At 37.0% G+C, this 24,677-nt stretch overlaps 1 protein-coding gene across 1 annotated transcript; it reads right to left on the bottom strand.

Moving 5' to 3' along the window:
- Positions 1-3,303: 3,303 nt before the first annotated feature.
- On the bottom strand, positions 3,304-16,704 carry LOC107856565 (mitogen-activated protein kinase kinase kinase 20-like). Its single transcript, XM_047410144.1, has 3 exons — positions 16,600-16,704; positions 16,304-16,413; positions 3,304-4,343 (listed from the first exon to the last, which is right to left on the bottom strand). Exons 1-3 carry the CDS (start codon positions 16,702-16,704, stop codon positions 3,719-3,721), a joined length of 840 nt encoding a protein of 279 aa, XP_047266100.1. The 3' UTR covers positions 3,304-3,718.
- Between the last annotated feature and the right edge of the window lie 7,973 nt (positions 16,705-24,677).

Here is a 24,677-nt window from a genome sequence, read left to right as displayed (position 1 = left end):
CATTTCTAAGCACATATCACCTTCTCTTTCACAAGAGTTATCCCCACATACGTACAAACCATCATGGGAAGCCAAAGGACCACAATCAAAATCATCTTCACAAAGACAATCACAACTCGTGTTTTCTAAATATTCAAGCAAATCAAGATCATCTACGTCCGATTGATCATTTTTTTCACCCTCACTAGTTGTTGGAAATTCAAATACCAACGTAGACTCACATTGTTTTTCACAAGGGTCAACTAGTGTGTGAATACTCTCGTCACTTGGTAATGGAACCTTAGTCAAGTTGTAAGTGCTAGCACCAGATGGACACAAATCATTCTCATGAGGAGAATCAATTTTGTCATCTAAAGGATCAACTAGTGTTTGTGTACCTACAACAAGAGTTTGGTCCTCATGTGACCTAGCAATATCAAAAGTATCACAAAATGAAGACTCATGCACTCCTACACTAAGTAAAACCACAACTACATTCATATGACTGAAGGGGATAACATTTTTACCTCGTAGCTTACATGAGCTAAGATCTTCATCTTGACGTGTGTCCGGGTAGCCCACTTGCTCCCTTGGAACTCCCATATGATCCAACCTTTCATTTATCACTTCCCATTGACGAGTAATGGCTTCAAGTTTAGCCAAAATAGCACTTGAAGCCGCGGGTTCCATCATAATTGCACCTAAAAAAAAATAAAAGAACAAGTCTACGAAATAAAACACAAGTTAGTTCGAAACAACCTCACCACACTCTCACACACTTGATCGTTTCACACTTAGATTCATAAGTTTTGCAAGTCGGCTTGTAGTTCGTGATCATTTGAGGGGTGAGTCTACTCCTTGGTCGGGATGGATTCTTTGTTTGAAGGCTCAAGGAAATAATGTCTGAACTTGAATCAAGAAATTCTATGATTCAAAAACAAGAAAAGCACAAAATAATGCTAACACGAACAAACGGGCACAAAAACTAACTAACAAGCTAGTAGGAGATTACTAGGTCGTCAATTAGTGTTCAAACCAACAAATGAAACTAAGAAACAACAAAATGAAACTAATAAATCTAAAAGTTGAACTCAAAATGTTGTGTGAACAGTAATTTAGTGATGTGGCAGTCCACTATTGGCCTCGGTTTTATCAAAATTTTACTCTCCAATTTCAAGTCTTGACTAATCTACAATTTGGAAATTGTGGATTTGGTTAATGAAGGAAAATTTGGTCTTGGAGCATCATTTTCAAATTCAAAACAAGACTTGACCTTCTTGGTACTTTCTCCTTGAAACAAGGTCCTTAAATCAAGGAAAGTAGGTGAAAAGTGGTTGTCAAGTCTTTTGAGTGATGTGATCAAGTCTTTCACCAACAAGTACTACAACTTGATCTTTTACCTTTTGTGGATCTAATGTTCACTTTTTATTTTAACAAAAGATGAAAAGGGTGAAGAACCTTAAGAACACAAAAAGTCCAAGAACAACAACAATTTGAGTTTTCAACTCCACTACAACAAGACCATCAAATCGGCCAAGGTTTAGGTAACAACAACATCCAACTCGGCCGCATCTTGTTCACATCAACAACTTCAACAAGTTCAAGTTCAATCTTAGATTTGGACACTTTTTAGTGGTGATGAGAAAGAAAACAACACTAGAAACAATCTAAACAAACAAAAGACTACAAGTTCTAGACATACAACAAAAAAATCTTGGCCAAGATAACAATAACCAAATTTTTGGCCAAGAACACAAAATGGACAGATTTGCACTTTTCTGGAATATTTTTTCAGTTTTCAGCTTTTTTTTTTTTTGAATTTTCGTCCAAGAGAACCCAAGATTGGTAGTGTAGGAATACAACCAGCCTTGATTTGATACCAAAATGATACAAGACAAACAGTAAAGGCACAAAAAATACTCCAAATCAGTCCACAAATCTTAAGAATTCAAGGACCAAGATGGAGACCACTCTCGGATTCACTACCAACAATAAGATTACAAGATATAGTGGTGTATTTGACACCAAATCAAAAGTCCAAACTAAGATTAACCACAATATATGATGAAAAAGAAGACACAAGATTCGAATTTAACAATAACAAAAAGAACACAAGATTACAAAACAACAATAGACAAGATTACATGAAGGTAAAAGGATAGATAGATAGACCACACGACGGTATAATCTTAAGAACCCAAGAATGAAAAATCTTGGATCCTTAACACTACACACAACAATAAACCTATCTCTTATAAAGATACAAGTTCGGATTCCGCCTCCCAAGCATCAATGTTTCCAAGCAAACACAATCACGAGTGATTCCACACTAGATCTTGCCCTAGTTTCGGTTGGTGGCTTTTCCGAGCCCTAACTATGGTGTTCCAAGTCTTACAAGACTTACAATAATATCCCAAAAACTACTAATGGAAGCCCTAGCATGTTACTTATATAGTCATTACAAAATGAAAGCTAAAAATGACCAAAAGGCCCTTAAGTGATGGGCTTCCATCAAGTGTAGCCCAAGTGTAGTGTTTGGACTCTTTTGGGTGCATAATTAGGTCCTCTTTGAACCTTCAATTGAACACACCAAGTCTCGGATCCTACACGCACTCTCATAAATCCATATCCGGGATTATTCTTGTATCAAGTGTCATCCGGGATAATCGAGGAAGTAAGCTGACCATTGGTAGAGGGGGAATGCTCAAAGTTCAGCATCTGGTCTCAGTTGCAAAACCAGCAATACCACATCCGCATGTTGATTCTTCTGGCTATCAGCAACCCAGCCGTATTGCTTATATTGAATTCTTTGTCAAGCCAGAGGTAGATGACGATGACAATGCAAATGATACAAGCTGTATTGCTTAGTTGTAAAGAGTTCGTATAGGGGAGATTGGTAGCTAGATTAACCTTTGCCATTAACTTCCTTACAATAGTCAGTGTTACGATATGGACTGGAGTTGTTGCTCTTAAACACAGTATTAGTGATCTGCTTTACATGTCTATGAGGGTTCATCTACTATCAGAAATTAGAAGATACCAAATTGATGATGCATTCAACTTGTGAAAGATGAAGGTAAGAAAGAAAGACTCTGCCTTCACAATACTAAAGGTTCTTTGCTCATATAAAAGGCGTAATATATAGGCACACAAGTTCTATGTATCATATACACGCTTGGCAGGAAATGACACTAAAGAATGATCCTATTCTTGTTTCTTCCAACTTTAAAATGTTTTGGCAAAATGAAGGATCCATAAAATCAGAATTTTCAATCGTTCAAACACAAATTGCTAGGCTCAAAAATATTTTTAAGAAAAACACTTTCAAAAGCCATCTCTTTTGTATGATGAAAAGAATATTAATTAACATTAATAGAAAGTAATACATATGAAGAGATTCTGCTAAGGAATAGAATGGATGTTATATTACTCTTTTTGACACTTACTACACAATTTGGTTTCTACTAAGTAAGTCTACTCCGTATATAATACACTAAGTGTTGTTGCCTTCCTATTCGATACGTTCTCTTTAAACTACTTCAAAGGGCAAACTGATGAAGTCCTTCTCTGGAATTGGTATTCGGCAACCAAAAGGATTAACCCTTGTTTCAGACATTAATGACATTAATGCAGTGCATAAAGCTTGCTGAATAAAAGAATGTTGAAGTAGTTGTTCAGATGTCCATCTTCCTAGCGGGTCCCTTATGAATCACTTGTCCAAAAAATCTTTGGCTATCTCTTAAATATTAGTCGGAATCATGGGATCTTCATTCATAATCATCCACTGCAGATCTTTAGTGCTGCAATTAATCCAAACGAGATGCCCAGTCATTATCTCTGCCATGGTGCACCCTAGCGACCATATATCATAAGCCTTGGAATGAAAACCGTGCGTCAAAGATTCTGGCGGTGCATAAGGTAGAGTTCCACAGTTGCTCAATGCACGTCCCGTCTTATATGCCATCCCATCACCAACTCTCAATGACAATCCGAAGTCGGCCAATTTCAATTCATTATCGAAAACCAAAACATTAGCGGGTTTAATATCACAATGAACCCATCCTTTCTTGTGGACGTGTAGAATACCATTTAAGAGTTGATATGTGTAGAAACCTACTTCCAATTCTGACATCTTCATCATTCCTTTCTTCGAATTGATGATCAAATCGTGGAGAGACCCACCACATGCATATTCAACAAACAAATTGTAAGTTGGAATGCCGTTATCTACGCTTAAGGCTGCTCCAAAAAACTGGACCACGTTCGGGCAACCTTTGAGAGTTGTCAAGATTTGTGCTTCTAGTTTAAGTGAGGACGAACGGCGAATATATGAACATTTAACAGCAGCAACTTCATCAAATATGCTGTGAAGGATGGAACTTCACAGCATAATACACTTTGCCATAAGAGCCAGCACTGATCCATGATATTTTTACTTTGTTGTTAGTACTTTGTAGTAGAATGATTGATTGTGAGTGATAACGTTACAAAGGGTATCTTCCTTTTCATAGAAAATCTTCTCCTAACTTGATTTGGAGAAGGTTTTCCTTGAATTAACCGTGTTTATATTTTTGGCAACGTTTTTTATTTCCAAAAGACAATTAAATCCATATTTGACAATACTTGTGTGGATGTTATGGTATTAAATTGAGCAATAATGGTTGATTGAGATGATTTAGAGTATATTTGAACTAGGAAAGTAGTTTATGATGACATGACATTATGTTAAAAAAGATCAAGAATAGGTTGTGAATGGGAGGATAGAGTAGTTAAGAGTTGATAGACGTAGGTTGCACATTGTGATTTTGAAAAAAGAACTCTCTATTTTACCGAGTTATGATTGTAATTTAGGCAGGTAATGTATAAGTAGTATTGGTATTAAAGGAGAATGCACTTGTAATCCGCAATTAGGCCGATGAAGAAATTAAGATCGATTGTTTTTTTTCACGTGCTTTCAGTGCACTAGTATTCGTTTTGATTGTTTTGTAGCTATGAATCTGTGTAGTATGTGAGAAGTTGTGTTGTCCATGACTAGTACTAGACACTATGTTGGAGTTGTGAATGATCGTCATGCTGGAACAAATGGTAGTTCAGGGGCGATAATGCTAGGTTTATGAAATTGATCTAGTAGGCTTTACCTAGTGTATGCGAGCGTTATGATGATTAGTTTGCAAAAAGTGCTTATGATGATTAGTTTGACAAAAGCGTGAAGTTTCAATTATGATATATTTGTGACCCCTAGGTGAGACAGTAAATTGTGGCTAAGCCAAAAAAAAAAATCCTTAAGGTTTATAAAGAAAATAGTGTACCCAAAGTAGTATGTTATTACATGAGATACTAAGGATAGGTATGTATTATATGGTGCCCCTGAGAGCTGAATTGAAGGGAATTATAGATAGACGATGTTGAAGTCCCTTAGTGTAGTTTTAATCCCACTGAGTTGGGTGAACATGAATTTAGAGATGTGATTCTAGTAGACTAATAAGAGAGAGCCAAATTGGTAAGTGTTGAAGTGATCATATACATCAATAGGAGCATAAGTTATAGAATGATGACCGTAGAGGAAAGAGAAAGTTAAGGGAAATAGCTCAAAAAGAAAAAGTTCTAGCATCGGTTTTGTATCTACAAATATAGTCTAACATGGAAAGTTTAAGCATTCTTGTGAATAGTAATACCCCAACTGTGCAGAGTGTTGTGCTTATATCTCAGTTTAGAGAATAGGTCTGTACCTAGAATATCGACCTTTGAGCTAAGGGGGAGATGATGTGGTGTTGAACCAACCCGGGTCTTGAGCTTCAGGGAGTGATAAGTCCCAAAACAGATAAGATTAGGCATCTATCCATTCTTATATCAACATGTTCCTTGTACTTCAGTCAAAATGACACTCTGCTCCCGTCTTACATACTAGCATCATGCCCCCAACCTAGGTTTATGCTCTTCATACTGATTCAAATCCATGTTTAGTTCCTAGAATGAAAGTAATAGCTTCGCTCAATGATCCCAGATTTACTCCATGAATCCATGGATTCCAGTATTCCCAGACCTATGAACTCAGACTTCATGATTTATTTTGAACTCATGTTATGTCATTATCTATCTCTTGAATGACTATCCAGTTGTGATTTAAGTAATTAGTAGATAAAGTATCCGTGCCTAATACTTACCACGAGGTTAGTCTTGAACAGAACAGGGGAAACAACATGTTGATGGACGCAAACTCTAGTAATCTGTTAATATGGAGATTATAAGTTGACAATGATGGTGTGTGGTATTCAGAGGAGAAAACATAGGGAGAAGTATTGCTAAGCTTAAGGGTTATCAGTCATATCGTCTAAAGTGGAAATTCTTCTCCTACTATGTTCAACACACCCTTGATTCTTGTCATTTAACTTTAGATTGTGTGGAACCTACATTTAATCCCATGTTCCTATATAGTTCTTACTGTATATGCGTCTTTTTGATTCTACAGACTCGTGCTTCATATCCTTAGTGTGATAATTTTTGTATTTATAACTCGTGCTTCTGAATTCCCTTGTAGTTGGTTGTCAAACCCTTGTCATTATTACAGCTTAGCCATATTGATGAGTACAGTGCAGCAGACGATGATCAATAGTTTCAACTCATGCACTTTCTTCTAGCCAAGACCATTCGAGGACGAATGAATCCAAGGGGGAGATATTGTAACACCGCTAAAAATAAAACAAATTGGACTGTTCTTCATATGTACTTAGACCTGAATCTAGAAATTTTATTGTATTTAAGTGTAAAGGTCATGTCTAAAGTGTCGTAGGGGTATTGGGTATGAATTAAGGGCATAAGAAAGCTCTAAAACAAGTTTGAGTTGAAAGGTCCTTTAATGATTAAGTTTTCGTATAGGTTCATACAAGGGCCAAATTTAAGCAAGGATTTATCCTAGAATATTTAGAGTTACGTGACCAATTACCTATCAAATTAAAGTTTTTTGAGTCTTCTTTCCAACTCTACCAACAACTCATTAATCTGAGACCCAAGTAAAAAGTTACGTGTGTTTTACTAAGAACAGTCAGAATAGCCCTATACCAGACGAAAATTTTATTTTTCTTTTCTTTTCATATTCTTGGAAGGTTAATTTCGTCCTTTCCTTTTTACATTAACCCCACGTTATTAAGCCTACTTCTCTATTAATTTTATACGTTAAGACTCCTAGACTTACTATGCATCAGTTACACGTTACAATACAAACCTCCCTGCCTTCTTCAAGTTTCACAGGATAAAACCTCACTTTTCCCCATCAGTTTTTCATACGATATCCATAAATAAACATCCTTATTTCTCCTCTAAAACTCAAATCTCAAGATTCTGATGAAATTCATTAAGAAAATAAGTCTAATCCCTTCTCTAGATCTTAAGTTCTTCAAAAGTTTTGAGGTATGTAGAACCATCTTTTTGCTCACGTTTCATGATGTTTTCTTATTCTCCAAATCTATTTTGTAATCTCCTTTCCAAATAGATGGTCTATAGATGTTTGAATTCAGAAGTTAGATTTAAAACAAATCAACCTGTCAAGTTCTATTTCTATTTTCTCTTGGCATCTTAACAAGTGCTTATGTATTCATAATGTATGGACTGGTTTTGGCTAAATCTGGAACCTGAATCTTATCCAGTCAATAACATGGTGGTCTCAATAATCTTCAATAAGTATTTTCTATTTCTAAATTTCTTAAAAGATATTAGGATTAATTAACATAAAGAACGTCCCTTTTATCTCTTAAATTGATGTCCGATCCAATTCGAGTTTATGTTGGCATATGCTGAAATTCTTCAAATTTAACAAGTAGGAAGGAATGCCATTTCTTTGGAATTTTTGAACTTCTAAAATAAACAATTTATTACCACAAACTTCATAACCTTGGCTAATATTGGTAACCAAAATTGTGAGCGGCTAAAGAATGGAAACTCTATTTTCTGAAATCTCAATATGAATTGTCTAGTTTACTCTTCGACTGTCATGTTGCGGCTGGTTTCTTGTGATGACAATCCTTTTTATGCTTTTAGATCTGCAGCTTTGTAACTCAATTCTCAAATAGCCAGAAAATGAGTTCTTGTGGTCCTCTTTAGGATATGAAAATCTATCATGGAAACTGTTCTGAACCTTATTGATAACTATGAGATAAACTCTACTTCTCCTTCCCTCCACGCGCTATCTGGTCTGATGTTCTTTGACTTGACATGTAGATTAAGAACCTGGGGTTTGTCTAGATTAAGAATCTTCCCTTGCTTGCCTAGGAAATTTTGAGAAAATCTGCAAACTCAAATCTGCCAGTAGCGTCAAAAATCAATGTCGGCCAAATTTCTGCAGTATACTTCCCTTCTGTAAATGTATTTTAGCCAAGTACTATAGAGTTGCGAGACATTCATTATATCCTTAATAATTATAATAATGTTTCATAGAATTTTTCAGATGTTAGTTAGGATCTTAATCACTTTTTAAAAAAAATTTCTTCCGAACAGATTTGGCTTATCCCAATTGTTACACTATGTGTAATTGTTTTCCTTCCAGTTAACTCCTAACCATAATCTCTCAAGAGTCGTGAAAGTCATGTTCATGAACCATTAACAAAATTTTTTTTTTACTGTCCAGTATACTATGAAAAGGTATCAAATAAAAATCTTATGAATCCAAAGTAATTGAATTCCATGCATGAGCCCAAAAAGGGCTAAATTATGTACATGATCCTAAAACGGCTAAACTATGAATATGAGCCTAAAATGGCTAAACTATGAACATGATCCTAACAAGGGTAACACTTTGAACATAAATAAGTAATACAACGCCACGGGCATAAGGGAGTTAGTTAGCTAACTGTGAAGGCATAGGTTTAAACAACAGATGCCCGAAACTATATTTGCCAACATAGGATAGAGATTATTCCGCAAGTCAGATGACACTTTCCATGGATACTTTCTAGAAAATCATGTCATGTTATGTCCTATGCCTGGAAAGGTATAAGACGGCTTAGCTGGTCGGGCCGAGATCAGAGTCCATGCGCGCTCACATGGTGGTTTATGACGATTCACTACTTTCTCCCACAAATAATCAAATGAATTTAAATCTACTTTATATTGTCAATTATAAATTTAGTTTACATTCTTGTTCCTTTCCAGATGTCTTCACTTATATTTGATTCTTATTGTTACTTCTAATCAATTGTTGTACTACTCTTCTGCAATGGTTTTACATGCCAATACATTTCACATATTGATCGTCTTTGGCGCTACATCATTTCATGATATAGGTTCTGGCTCTCAAGTCTGCGGTCAGGCACCTCATTAGGATTCCTAACTTTTGTTATTGGTGAGCCTCTTTCCTACCAGGAGGCTTGATGAGATATGATGATTTTTTTGTATTTTCTTTCCTTTCAGTATTAGTACTTATTAGAGGCTTCACAAGTTGGTGTAGTTTCCAAGCAAACTTTGTAATTTTCAGTCTTTATTTACAATAACTATTGGAATTGTTGAACATTATGCGGTATTAATAAACTTGGGTGAAGTTTTATCTCCTTAGAAAATCGTAATTGAATTCTATATTACCTTCGCTTTATACATTTGTATTAGAGAAGTATGCTCGTGTGATATGCCAGAACGTTCGCTCGTACTAGCTATAGTATCGTGTGTGTGTCACATCCAGGGTCTCAGCTCGGCTTATGACTGTAACACCCCGCATTTTGGGCTAGCATAAAAACCATGACTCTAACGCATTGATAATCCCATAGCCTTAAATCCTATGCCAATTTGGAATGTTAATCAATTATGTAGTATGTGAATCTATTTGAGCATGAATTTAGACCATAGAGGTCTTTCAACTCAAGGACGAGTTGAAACTATTTCGATCGATTAAGTTTTAGTGGACGTTGTAATTTGTGTCAGCTTCCATCGACCATAACTCTCTGTATATGTAGAATTAGAGAGCCTAATATGTGTCCAATGATAGGTCTTTGAGTTAACTTTCCAACGATATCAATTTTACTAAAATCCGACACCCGAGTAAGAAGTTATGGCCGACATGGCCACTGGAAAGCATATGTGATAGCATATGCGGCGCCTATGTAAATATAGGCGATATCATATGTGGCGCCTATATAAATATAGGCAATATCATATGCGGCGCCTCTGTAAATATAGGCGATATCATATGCGGCGCCTATGTAAATATATGTGATATCATATGCGGCGCATATCTTATGGTTTCAAGTGACTTAAACACTCCGTTTTTGGGAAAAAATGGTTTTTTTCCCACTCTTATTCAGCCATAAACATGAAATTCAGTCCCAATTCTCCAAAATATATCCACATTCATCTAAAAATTCTCAAGAACACTCCCAAGGGTTTCAAATTAAAAACCCAAATAAATCAAGATTTAACCGTGGGTTTTCAAAATTGATTAGAGATTCGGAATCCCCAATCCATAGGCTTCAAGAAGCACCCATTATCTTCCGAAATAGAGGTATGCGGGGTTTTCCTAAATTCTCATGGGCATAGAAAAATCATATTTTAGAATGGGGTTTCTGAATCTATGTATATATTCATGTCTTAAATGTTTAAACATCATTGTTTTGGTCTTTTGACCTTCCCCAAAGTGATTTGAGAATATGAATGTATGAAACCATGTATTTAAGAATGAATTCTTGTTGAGAGCATGATTTTCGGTGAATTCTCTCTTATTATGAATTTTTCAGATTTCTCATAGCATATGAATTATTTTGCAATGCATCCTTGAAAAGCACTATATGAAATGATTGAACTCTTGTTATGATTTAAAGGTGGTTTTAAATCACTAAAGAGGGAATGTAGCATAAATGTTTAATGTTCATAATGCATGTAATGAAAGAGTGCAAGGATTTGCTAAAGGCACTAGACCACCATATGTTGATGAAGTTTTTGCATGATTTTGACTTGAGTTTCGAAACACGAAATCTTCTATATCAGTTGCATGTTTTTGGTGGTCTAAATTATGCTTTAAATGAAAGATTTAGCTTAATGTATTATGGCTCAGAAATCATGACTTGCAAGTCTTGGTATGACGATACCAATTCAGACCAATGCCATATCAGACTCAGACTAATAGACATTTCAGACTATCATGATTTTAGACATTCAGAATGTTGCATGTACAGAAAAGGTTAAAAATGTACATACAGAGATGTTAGGTGGTTCCCTGAAGAGGGCTTGAGTTCAAGTGACTCATTGCCTAAAATCGTGATTTGCCGACTCGGGTATATTATTATACGCTGACTTAAGTGTCGTGTGGCGTATCAGATTCAAGAACTCCAGCCCTTGCGGCATAATCGGGTTGGAGGCTTCCCCGCCGAGTCAATGGCAGATTCCATATCTCCTGTGGAATATCAGACTTGTAGAGGATACCACCTAACTCATAAGTAATACACAGATCAGTGTTTGAGATTTACAGACAGGTTACATGTTTTCAGAAGGTGTCCATGTGTTTTTCAGAAACTATTTTATGCATAATGTTTGATGAACATTTTCTCTCACATATTTTATATATATATATATATATGTGTGTTCAATTACTCTATTTTGGATTACTTCGCGTGCCAGTACACTTGTGCTGATCCCCCCCTTCCTCCCAGGTACTGAGGCGCAGTCTAGGGGTCCAGATCCTCTGTAGAGTCTACAGACTAGGTTGTCTCAGAGTTCAGTTGGTGAGCCTTCTTTGCTTCGGACCTAGTCATTTAGGTATTTATTTCAGTATGGTTTTTGGTCTGCTGGGATCTTGTCCCAGTTATGCAAATACTATGTCAGTAGAGATTTCGCACACTGTTGCAGATGTTTATTAAATATTGTCGGGCATGTTTTCAGGCCTTTAACTGTTTTAAATTGTTGACCATGTTTCCGTATTATTGTGTCTATTCCGTATTACTTTGATCATATGAATTATGTGCATGATTACCAGATAGACAGAGGGCGTTCCGGGCCTTCGGGTTCGGGAATGCTCATCACGGCCAGGGCCCCGGTTCGGGTCGTGACAGTGACACTAAGTTACTATGTAAATATAACTTGAAGAAAGCTTGTGCACCAAGTTACTACACCATATATGTGAATAATTTGCAGAGAGCTTGTGCACTTACTATTATATATATGTAAATATAACTTGAAGAAAGCTTGTGCACCAAGTTACTACACCATATATGTGAATAATTTGCAGAGAACTTGTGCACTAAGTTACTATTATATATATGTGAATATAACTTGAAGAAAGCTTGTGCACCAGGTAACTACACCATATATGTGAATAATTTGCAGAGAGCTTGTGCATCACCAAGTTACTACTCCATACATGTGTTGTGCACCCTTGGGATATCAAATATTTCTAGGAAACACCAAATTTTAAATTCGTGAAACAAAATTTATAGGGTATATATATAAAAACCAGAAAAATTTACAAGACAAATGCGGAGGATAAAAGACAAAAAAAAAAATCACGACCTGGGACTGGGAAGGCTTGCATGTGCCATGATCGTGAGCACTTCACTCATATGAGTAAAGCCCCTTTAGAGAAACAAATCACAATGATGTTGTACTTAACACGTACACCCTCCGTGTTTTTTAGTGGTCAGTTGTCATATTTCGCTTATCAAATATTAGTTTAATTAATTTTTAAAGCTTAATTAGACTAGACTAGTTCAATATATTAAAATTAAAAAATAAATATTTAAAAATTATACAAAAAAATATTGTAAGTTACAATTTTTCTCATATCATTATAATTAAAAAATATATATTTTAAAATGTTGGTCAAAATTCATAATATTTGACTCTTCAAATAGTATGACTAGTAAAATGTAACAGAGGGAATACAGTTCTTGTTACTTCTTGTTCCACGGTTGGGAAACTAATATGTTCTTCCCTTTTGGTAGGCTGTGTCTATATTTACACTTCATAAGAATTCATTTCATATTCAAAAGATCCAAGGTTGAGAAGGCATGTGTTAAGAATTTGTGCCCTACTGATTATCTTATTTTCGCTTAACTGTTTCTTATCGATGGAACGGGTTGCCTGACGTGTTCCAAGGAAGCAGTAAAATAGAAAGTAAATAACACAATGATTTTTACGTGGAAAACACCCGGCTCAAAAGGTGTAAAAAAAACACGACCTGCACCTCTACAGGATTTAACTCCAACTTCACTAAATAACTCTGAGCCTCAATAACGACTGATTACAAAACTCATCTAACCAACAAATAAGAATTATAAACTCTAATCTCTATAACTCAACAACTAGCAATTATAAACTCTAATTCCTTTGACTCAACAACAAGGAATTATAAACTATAGTTCCTAACTACACACACACCTCCCAAGGTATGCGTTCCCAAAGTCTGTGAGTTTTCCCAACTCGAAGGCTATATCCTAATTCAGTTTATAACACACTGAAACTAATATTACATCAATAGCTCAAACACAATGAACAACTCTAAAAATCAAAGATAAAACTCTTAGCTGGATTCTATACTTAGGAACAGGTTCTTCAATGTATTTCTACAGTGATTGAGTAGCACTTCGTGAAGTTAATCTGTCGATTGTGCTTTTCTGCTTTGTAAGTGCGTGAATTATTCTGAATGTTGCATCTTCTATTTAAGCACAGCTCTCCAAAGCGTCATTCTTTATTTCAAACTCCTCCTTTAATTAGAGCTCTCATTTCATAAAGTTCTACTTCAAATGAGACTCTTTCCTTAATTCCAACTCTTGTTTCCTTAGTGTTGTAGTAAAACTCCAACTCTTTTAAATTAGCACATGTTTATTTATCAGAATCTTTCTCCTCCCACACATAGGACTCTTCAAGATATACTCAGAAATGAAACTCCTTCTTCACGTAGGACTTCTTTTTCAACTCAAATTGCTTTCCCTTGTCATTAAGTGTTTGAATCAAATTCAACTTGTTATATTCTCCACATGATCAGTAGCTTGAGTATTTAGAATTCGGCTTGCTTATTTGTTTTTGTCTTTAAGCAATCTTGTCTGCATCTATCAGTGAAACTAGAAATCTGTTTTCCTATGCTTGGACCAACTCAAGTAACATGTTTCATTCATATGTCAGTTTTTCAATCATCAAAACTACATAGTACCCAACAAATTCCCCCTTTTTGATGATGACAAACCTCTTGTCTTGTACATTCAACCATCTTCACCTGTAGGCACTAAAGTATAAAACGCTAGAATAAAACAAGTTAGTCAATGGGTTATAAATATTGCACAACCCTATTATCTTCCCCCTTTTGGCATCATCAAAAAACCATTTCAATGCAATAATATACTAGCCAAAGTGATTTGTTATGCTATCCATGGCCACTGGGGCTATCACCAAAACAATCAGACAAAGATTCTAGCCAACATAGTAATGTATTAAAGAGAGCAAAAATGAGTCAATTTAGCAAATATAACCATTCCATTTAACTTACAAAGCATGTTCCACATTAACCTAAGTTAGTACTGAAAAAACCAAAACAACTGAGCATTAATAAAAAAAAATATGGTATAAAAGTGGGACATGGCTAAGGATACAAATAGTGAAGAGAAAGAAGGAACAGGTGATATCAACGGTGGACCACTTATTCCAGTTCATGACTGTCTTGTGCAGCTTCAAGTTCAGGTATTTTTTTTTAGCCAAATCATTTTTCTCAATTTTTTTGTGTTAGCCCTCCTTATTGAAACTGGTAGAGCAATATGATTCATCTGTGCAAGAACATCTATTGTTGTTTTCTAAGTCAACCTAAACTAGGACTGAGAAATCCAATAAAAATAACCAATTAGGAACTAAAAGGGAGATCATATCCCTTTTCATTTCTGAGAAAACTTATGCTGCATATGATTGATGATCAAGCTTGGAAAATCCATGGTACACAATTGATATTTTGGTTGAGAGAAAAGAAGAAATTTTTGGTGTAGGATTAACATATTTATGCACAACCATTTGGAGAGAATAAAAGAAAGTTTGGTCAACCAATTCGTCAGCTTTATAAGACAAGGGGAGAATGAAGTGTGAGGAATTGAACAGGTGTGCTCAACTGTTTCAACTTAGACAGCCTATACTTATGTCAGTGAAGAACATACCTGCTAAGAAGAACTTTGTAGTCATAATTGCTTGCTTGTACCTATTTTTCTGCACAATCTAATACAAAATTAGGTTAGAAAAGTTACAAATCTGAAATTGGGACACACAACTAAATGTGCAAGACTGAATAGAATAACTTTTTAGCTAATAAAATTAAGAAAAATGATTATTCTAGTCAATCATTGAGGGGAGTTCATGCAATTTTAATCATCCCCAAGTCTAACCTATTCCTCTCAAAATGCTCTCTACTTAGTGCCTTTGGTGCTTACATAGTCAATATTTTTATAGCCCTCAAGAGTGAAATTGCTTTCCTTTGAATACCATAGTCTCAAGCCATTGATTTCCATGGGATATCTCAAGATCCTTTTGACAACACCAATTCTTATAAACTACCAACAAAATTACCAGCAACTTATGTTGGTTTTATTGACGCATTCATTTCTTTATTTGTTGTTCCCCCTGTCAATATGCCCTCAGTCTATACAACAGTTGGACCAGGTAATACAACATGTTTCTGTGCATGCTCATCAGTTTCATTGTCATCCTTTTTTTTATTTTTTTTAAATCTCCCTTGCTTCCCCCTTACACGAGTACTACAAATCTGACCATCTTTCAAATGATCCATTCCCCCTTTAAATATGGTGAGTGAAAGAAACTTTATTTTCTTCTTGTCTTATGCCTTGAGCAAGCTTTATTTATGCACAAATTTTTCTTGCCTCCTTTCACTCTCACCTGCAAAACAAATTAGGGGTTAACTTTAGGCACCCAGACAAGCTTGGGTACTTTTTTATGAGTAAATGGATGAATCAGATTTCTTCTATCCCATACAGGCAACAGGTTACGTGACCTGTTTCTCTGACCAGGTTTAGTTATCCTTTTCTTGGTCTGAAATAGTTTATTTGCCAGATTTAGACTGTTGGATCTGCTTTTGGCAGCAACTGAACATTCAGTGGTTGGTTGTCTAAGGTTTCCACAGATATAGCACAAGTCTTGATAAGCATCAAGACTTTTGTGAAAACCCAAACCAGCTTTTTCACTATGATATCTTTCACTCAACTTATGAACAATTCTTGAGGAATTTGTCCACCTGTTTGCTCTTTTAAGGTCAAGTTTTATTTTAGAGACTAATTGACTCAATTTATTCACCATTCTGTTGCATTATTGCACTCTTTTTTGTACTTGACCAATTCAAGTTCAACTTTTTCTTGTTCCTTACTCTTGATGTTTTTTTCCTTTTTCAGAATGTGTTAATTTTAGAACTTCAGACTTAAGATCATTATTTGAAAAATCAAGTTGCTCAACCTGTTTTTTGAGAGAGCAACTTTCCTGTTCAACATCGTTCTTGCAAGCTTCTAAATCAATAAAATCAAATTTGATTCTTGCAAGACTGTTTAATAGCTCATCCCTATCAGAAGTTGATTCTTGGAAGTAATCAATTAGTGCACTCATCAAGAAAATAAGTTTGGTTTTAGAAAACAAATGCAACTTTTCTTTAAGTTCAGGTATACTTACCTTAGAAGCATCATCTTCTTCCTCCAAGTCTGAATCTCCAAGAGACATGAGTGCTGCTTCATCAACTTCATCATTATCTGAGTCAAATCCCCAAGATGCTACCATTGTATATTCTTTCCTCTTTTTGTTTTTTTCTTTCAATTCCTTTTAATCCCTTTCCTTTCCCCATTCTATTTTTCAGACAGGACAATCATTGATATGATAATCAGTCTTACCACACTTGTAGCATCTATTTAGATTGTCATTTGACTATTTCTTGCTACCTGTTCCCTTCTTCTTTTTGAAAAATTTGCTGAAGTTCTTAGCTATAAAGGCAACTTGTTCTTTATCAAGTTCAATTTCTTCATCACTCTAAGATGCCTTCAGAGCTTAAGGTATCCTCTGGGTATTCTATCACTTTAGTTCCATCAATTTCCATTTCATAAGTTCTTAAATTCCCCATTAATTCATCCAGGGTCATGCCTGTAAGATCCTTATTTGCTTCCCTAATTGCAGTCACCTTAACATTCCACTTTGATTTTGATAATACCCTCAGTACCTTCTCGACTTGTTCTTCTTCAGATATAGCTTTTCCTAAGGAGGTCAGCTCATTTGTTAAGGCAGTAAGCCTTGTCATCATCTCATAAAAGGTTTCATTCTCTTTTATGTTAAATGCCTCATACTTAGTGAAAAGAAGAGAAATTCTGAATTTTCTTACTTAAGATGTGCATTCATGAGCATTTACTAGAGCATCCCAAATTTGCTTAGCAGTGGTGCATGTTGATACCCTGTCAGATTCAGCAGGTCCAAATCCATAGACCAAAATGTTTTTGTCCTTAGCATTTTTCTTTAATGCCAATAAGTTATCAGGAGTGAATTCACTTCTTACTTTCTTGACATGTTTCCCATCTTCTAATTCATTGGAATAGTAGGATCATTAGTGATCCTATCCCATAACTCATAGTCTTCCCCTTGAATGAATGTTTCCATCCTAGCTTTTGAAACGCCCCGAAAATGGGTCCCGGAGCGTCACACGATGCTTGAGGCTACGAGTAGCCCCAAGCTAACCCTTTGAGCCATTTTCATTCAATTCAACACAAATCAATGGGTTTTCCATAAATAACCCTCAAATATCAACAGAGTAATCATCATCCAAGAATAAAAGAATTTCAGAAAGATAACAAAATACGACTGATTAGTCAACTCCCAACATCTATACTAGTCTGACAAGCCTCTAAGAAAATCAATAAAACCAGCGAGCCATTGAGATATGCCCCAACTGACTCATACTCAGTTATCAAATGTAAATAATTCCATGAAACCAACATCAGACATCATGTCCTCGGAACATGAGGACTCACCACAACAGAGAATGTAGAACAGCGTGCCTGAAAAATCACTGTTGAACCTGGAACTGAGCACCTGAACCTACATTTCGAGAAAATGCAGCCCACATCCAAAGATGAGGGCCAGTACCATAGAAAGGAAACGAGTATATGGGGGTGTATGCAGTTATATAAACATCATCATCATAAATATTTATAAGAAATATGCAGGATGTATGAAAGACTCACATAGCCCGAAGAAAATCATTATAATCATGAGAAGATGAAATAAGTATAATAACACATGTGAGTCATCATATAATTAGTCAATTACTTTCAGTTCATCAAGCATATCAATTCTCATAATGTAAATATCATTTAAATCTTTTGAAAGAATAACTTTCACAATTCCACTTTCAAATCACTTCACTATTCACCATAGACACAAGGAAACACACACACACTGGGAGATCCTATAGCCAACATAAACCATGTAAGCTACATGGAGTCCAATGTACAACCCACATTGGGGAGAGCCGTCCTATCCTTGCCATCGGAATAGGACTATCGATATCAAATCTATACAAACTAGTGATCACTATATAAATCAGCCTCAGGCTCACTCCTACAGGGGTACGTAGTTCTAGAAAAGTAAGGTCTCTTTATACTTCCCACTCGGTGCTAAAGATTTCTCCCGGACTTAGCTCAGATCATTTCAAAGACAATCCACAACAAAATAATTTCAATAATATATAAATATACATAGGGAGTCATCATGCTTCCCATTTATCAAAATCAACCACATTGTGGATTTCTTTCACACTCGAGCTCAAAACAACTCCATTAAGACCAAAAGGTCAAATTATTCAAAATATGTCAAATATTCAACATCAACGTGCTTATAACACACACTTTCTCAAAAAAATACAATTTCCAATGGGGATTCATGACCCAAATATCAAAATCATGATAAATATCATTCAAGATTCATGCTTTATATCACCACATATGTAAATTCATCTTTCAAAATCATAAACATCAAGATTTCATAATAATAATCATAAGATTTGGGTTCATGCTTCAAATTCATAAAAATCAAATAAAAATCATGCCTTTGTAAAGAAAATTACTTTTGGGCACAGAACGAAAGAGAATTCTTATTCAAAAACTCCACATACCTTGAATGATGAACTTTAGATCGATACTCATTTTGATATGTTAATCGTGCCTTTGAATCGTGCCTTAGAAAGAGGACTCTCATATCTTTTCGTTGATATATAGTATCTCACCCAGATCATTGTGTACAAGGAGTTATGATCATTTGAAATTGACCCAAAAATTCACTTTTGATAGGCTGAAGTAGATCGACCATAACTTTTTGCTCCGATAGACAAATTGGATGAAACCAATTTCATTAGAAAGAGGACTCGCAGAGCTTTCCATTGATATATAGTAGATCACCCAGATCATTATGTACAAGGATTTATGATCATTTAAATTTGAAGGAAAAATACGCCAGGCCTCAGTACTTTTTCCTGCACGTTTTACTGTTCACTACTATTCACGGTTCGATCGGAATGTTCATAACTCATCGCTCGGGTGTCCATTTTGGATGATCCACATATAGTTGAAAAGCTTATTCGATACTCTACGCAATGGTGGGTCATAATCTAAGACATTCCTCACGAAAAATTTATAGTTCATTCTAGAAGATAGAACCCAACATGTTTACGCACAAAATTTCAACGAAAAATTTCCCGGGGTATTACATCATCCCCCTTGGAAACATTCGTCCTCGAATGACACTAGACATGCCAAGATTAGATAGGGAATAGAGCATACATCTGAAACCATTAGTTAGACTCATCACCACATCGTTTCTCACTCCGAATGCAACATAGAATGCATAAATTCAAGAAACTACAGCTGAACATATAATAAATGACAGCTGAACTGCTGCAACTTTTTATCAAAAGTGCATGATTTAGGAAAGAACGGTACCTTCGGCTTGATCGGAGTTCGCGGAAAATAGTTGTAAGGACCAACATAACGGGAACTAAGCTTCCCCTTCTTTCTGAATCTCTTCACCCCCCTCATAGGTGAAATTTTCAGATACACTAGGTCACCAACTTCAAACTCAAGGTCTCTCCTTCTAACATCTGCATATGACTTCTGACGACTTTGCGCAGTTTTCAACCTTTCCTTAATCAACTTAACTTTTTCCATAGCCTCAAATACCGAATCAGGACCACTCACAGCCGCTTCACCCAGCTCGAACCAACCTCTGGATGATCTACACTTCCCCTCATATAAGGCTTCAAACGGAACCATGCCAATACTAGAGTGGAAACTGTTATTGTAAGCAAACTCTATCAACGGTAAGTGATCATCCCAACTTCTCTTAAAGTCAAGTGCACAAGATCTCAACATATCCTCTAAGTTCTAGATGGTCCACTCAGCCTGACCATCGGTCTGCGGATGAAAAGCAGAACTCAAAAGCACTTGGGTACAAAGACCCTTCTGAAAAGTTTTCCAAAATTGCGAAATGAACTAAGTACCCCTATCCGAAATGATAGACAAGGAAACTCCATGCAGTCTGACTAGCTCTCAAATATACAATCTAGCGTAATCCTCAGCAGTATATGAAGTATGAACAGGCAAGAAATGAGCAGACTTAGTCAATCTATCAACCACAACCCAAATGGAATCATGATGGCATCGGGAAGGAGGTAAACCAATCACGAAGTCCATATTTATCTCTTCCCACTTCCATGTGGGAATACTAAACTCTTGCATCATACCACCAGGTCTTTGGTGTTCAACCTTCACCTGTTGGCATGTTGCACACTTAGATACAAACGCTGTTGTATCTTTATTCATGCCACTCCACCAATAGATTTCCCGCAAGTCTCGGTACATCTTGGTGGCACCAGGATGAATAGAATATCGTGCCCCGTGCACTTCAACCATAATCCTCTGTCTCAGATCATCAACATTTGGGACACACAATCTACCCTGCAATGTCAACACACCATCTCCCCCTTGGGAGAAAACCTCTACTTTTTGGTCCTTGACTAACTCTTTCAGTCTGACCAAACTAGCATCTAAGTATTATTTTTCCTTCACTTCCGAAACCAAGGAGGATTCGGAACTACTCTGAACCTCTATACTACCTTCAGCAGAGTCAAACAACCTAACCCCCAATCTAGCCAAACAATGTACTTCACGAGCCAACTCTTTCTTACCTTCTACCACATGCGAAACACTACCCATGGACACTCTACTTAGGGCATCTTCCACAACATTGGCCTTGCCCGGATGGTATAGCACACTCATATCATAGTTCTTTAACAATTCTAACCATCGTCTCTGCCTAAGATTCAATTCTCTCTGGGTAAACACATACTGCAGACTGTTATGATCAGTGAAAACATCAACATGGACACCATACAAATAGTGTCTCCAGATTTTCAAGGCAAACACAACAGGAGCCAACTCAAGGTCATGGGTGGGGTAATTTTTCTCATGGGATTTCAACTGTCTAGAAGCATAAGCTATCACCTTACCCTTCTGCATCAATACGCAACCCAACCCAACTCTCGAAGTATCATAGTACACCACAAAACCATCAAGACCATCAGGAAAAGTCAAAATAGGGGCTGAAGTGAGTCGAGTCTTCAACTCCTAAAAACTCTTCTCACAAGATTCAGACCACAAGAACTTCACTTTCTTTTGGGTCAACCGAGTCATAGGAGACGCTATAGAGGAGAAACCCTCAACAAAACGGCGGTAATAGCCCGCTAAACCTAAGAAACTTTAGATATCAGTCGGAGAAATAGGTCTAGGCTAATTTCTAACAGCTTCGGTCTTTTGGAGATCAACTCTAATACCCTTGGAAGAAATGATATGACCCATAAAAGCAAATGACCTTAGCCAAAACTCACACTTACTGAACTTGGCAAACAACTTGTGATCTCTAAGGGTTTGCAAGACAGTTCGAAGATGATCAGAATACTCACCCTCACTACGGGAGTACACCAGTATATCATCGATGAACACTATGACAAACATATCCAGATATGGTCTGAACACTCGATTAATGAGGTCCATGAAAGCTGCTAGGGCATTAGTTAACCTGAAAGACATAACAAGAAACTCAAAATGGCCATAACGAGTTCGAAAAGCGGTTTTCGGGATGTCACACTCCCGAAATTTGAGTTGATGATAGCCGGAACGAAGGTCTATCTTTGAGAAATAACTTACACCTTGCAATTGGTCAAACAAATCATCTATTCTCAGAAGGGGGTACTTATTTTTTATAGTGACTTTATTCAGTTGGCGGTAATCAATGCTCATACACAAAGAGCCATCTTTCTTTCTCACAAAAAATACAAGAGCACCCCAAGGAGAAACACTGGGCCTTATGAAACCCTTATCCAGTAGATCTTTGAGTTGCTCTTTCAACTCCTCAAGTTCTGCAGGGGCTATACAGTAAGGAGGAATAGAATTGGGCTGAGTATCGGGAAGAAGATCAATCTCGAACTCTATCTTTCTATCAGGAGGTATCCCTGGGAGACCATCCGGAAAGACATCAGAAAACTGATTGACGACGTTAACAGATTGGAGAGTTGGAGTCTCAGACTTAGTATCTTTGACTTTAACCAAATGGTAAATACACCCCTTGGAAATAAGCTTTCTAGCTTTGAGGTAAGAGATAAAATGACTCTTGGGTGACACAGAATTCCCAGACCACTCAAACACGGATGCACCCGAAAACTGAAACTTGACCATTCGGGTCCGACAATCAATAGAGGCATAAGAAGAATACAGCCAGTCCATACCCAGAATCATATCAAAATCTACCATGTCTAACTCAATCAGATCAGCCAACAAGACTCTATGAAGAATGGTAACAGGACACTTTTTATACACTTTCTGGGCAACAATCGAATCATCCACTGGGGTAGAAACTAGGATAGGCTCAGGAATAATCTCAGGACTCATTTCAAAATTCACAGCAATCAAAGGTGTAACATATGAGAAACTGGATCCAGGATTCAACAAAGCATACACATCAAACTGAAATATACGAAGCATACCAGTAACAACATCGGGAGAGTTCTCCTGTTCCTGGTGGGACTGTAAAGCATAGAATCTATTCTGGCGCTGCCCGCCAGCATTGCTAGAAGAAGCGCCCTGAGCTGGGGCTGGGCGAGTCGCTGGAACTGGAGCACTAACAGTATGAGTCTGGGTCTGAGGGCGATAGTCACAATGCCCTTGTCCATCCTGTGGACAATCTCTAACTCTGTGACCCATGTCACCACATCGGAAACAACCCCTCTTCCCACCCCAACACTCACCCGAATAAGCCCTACCACACTTGGGACACAGGGGATAATTTGGCTTACTGTCAGCACTGTACTGGGACCTGGATGCATATGACCTGCAACCTTGCTCCTGCCTACCTCTAGGTATGGGAGCACTAGTAGATAACGGTGCTGTCATAGACGAACGATCCTAATACTAAGGGCGACTCCCTCCCTGCGATCTAGTCTGACCCTGTCCGTGCTGCTCGAACCTAACTCTCTTATTCCCTCTCATTCTATCTCTCTCCTTAATCTTGTCTTCCTCAATCTATTGGGCATAAGTCATCAGCCTAGAAAGATTCATCTCACTATTCAACATAGCAGACCTACACTCCTTAACCACATAACTAGACACTCCAGTCACAAACTTACTCATACTAGTCTGATTATCAGCCACTAAGTCAGGAGCATACTTGGCCAACTGATTGAACTTTAGACAGTACTCCTTAACAGTCATAGAGCCCTATCGCAGGTTCATAAACTCTTCCACCTTCGCCTCCCTCATCTCCAAAGGGAAAAACTTATCCAGGAATACATCCTAGAACTCTTGCCAAGTCGTAGGGACAGCTCCCTCACCTCTACCTTTCCTCCAAGCAACAACCCAGTCATAAGCGAGGTCTTTCAACCTATACGCAGCCAACTCCATACTATGTTCCTCAGATACATGCATCATCTGAGTAATCTTCCGCACCTCCTCTAAAAACAACCGTGGATCCTCATCAAACTTGGACCCATAGAATTCTGATGGATTCATCCGCAATAAGTCACGGATCCTGGTAGCAGCTGAATTACCTCCCTACTGCTGTGGATACGGGGCCGGGTTGGCCTGAACATTTGCAGTAACAGCTTGGTCTAGGGCCTGAAAGGCTACCTATAATTTAACATGAGACATATTTTCATTCAATGGGTCAACGGGTTGAGGTTGCTGACCATCATTATTTCTTCTCGCTCGATGTGGAGGTATATTTTTGAAAGAGGAGAGCATGAATCAATAGCAGAGAGAGACACTTTAAGCACGATAAACTTCTGAAAGAAAGAATCAAACTTTTTCATAAAACATCTTGTAGCCTCTTGCTCATAGATGTGGCGCGCTACACACCGATGATCAAGACTCTACTTAATGCGGCTTGTCAGACTCCCTAGGACACCTTAAAACCTAGCTTTGATACCAAGTTTGTAATGCCCCGAAAATGGGTCTCGGAGCATCACACGGTGCTTGAGGCTACGAGTAGCCCTAAGCTAACCCTTTGAGCCATTTTCATTCAGTTCAACACAAATCAATGGGGTTTCCATAAATAACCCTTAAATATTAATAGAGTAATCACCATCCAAGAATAAAAGAATTTCAGAAAGATAACAAAATACAACTTATTAGTCAACGCCCAACATCTATACTAGTCTGACAAGC

Source organism: Capsicum annuum, chromosome 1 (assembly GCF_002878395.1).
Source record: "Capsicum annuum cultivar UCD-10X-F1 chromosome 1, UCD10Xv1.1, whole genome shotgun sequence".
Taxonomy (NCBI): domain Eukaryota; kingdom Viridiplantae; phylum Streptophyta; class Magnoliopsida; order Solanales; family Solanaceae; genus Capsicum; species Capsicum annuum.
The sequence above is the reverse complement of the archived record's forward strand: the minus strand, read 5'-3'. Positions and strand labels throughout refer to the sequence as shown.

Coding starts and splice junctions, on each gene's coding strand:
- LOC107856565 (XM_047410144.1), bottom strand. CDS start 16,704: ATGGTAGCATCTTGGGGATTTGACTCAGATAATGATGAAGTTGATGAA. Junction 16,414..16,599: donor AAGAAGATGATGCTTCTAAG/GTAAGTATACCT, acceptor GATGTTGAACAG/GAAAGTTGCTCTCTCAAAAA. Junction 4,344..16,303: donor AAAGGAAAAAAACATCAAGA/GTAAGGAACAAG, acceptor CATCCTTCACAG/CATATTTGATGAAGTTGCTG.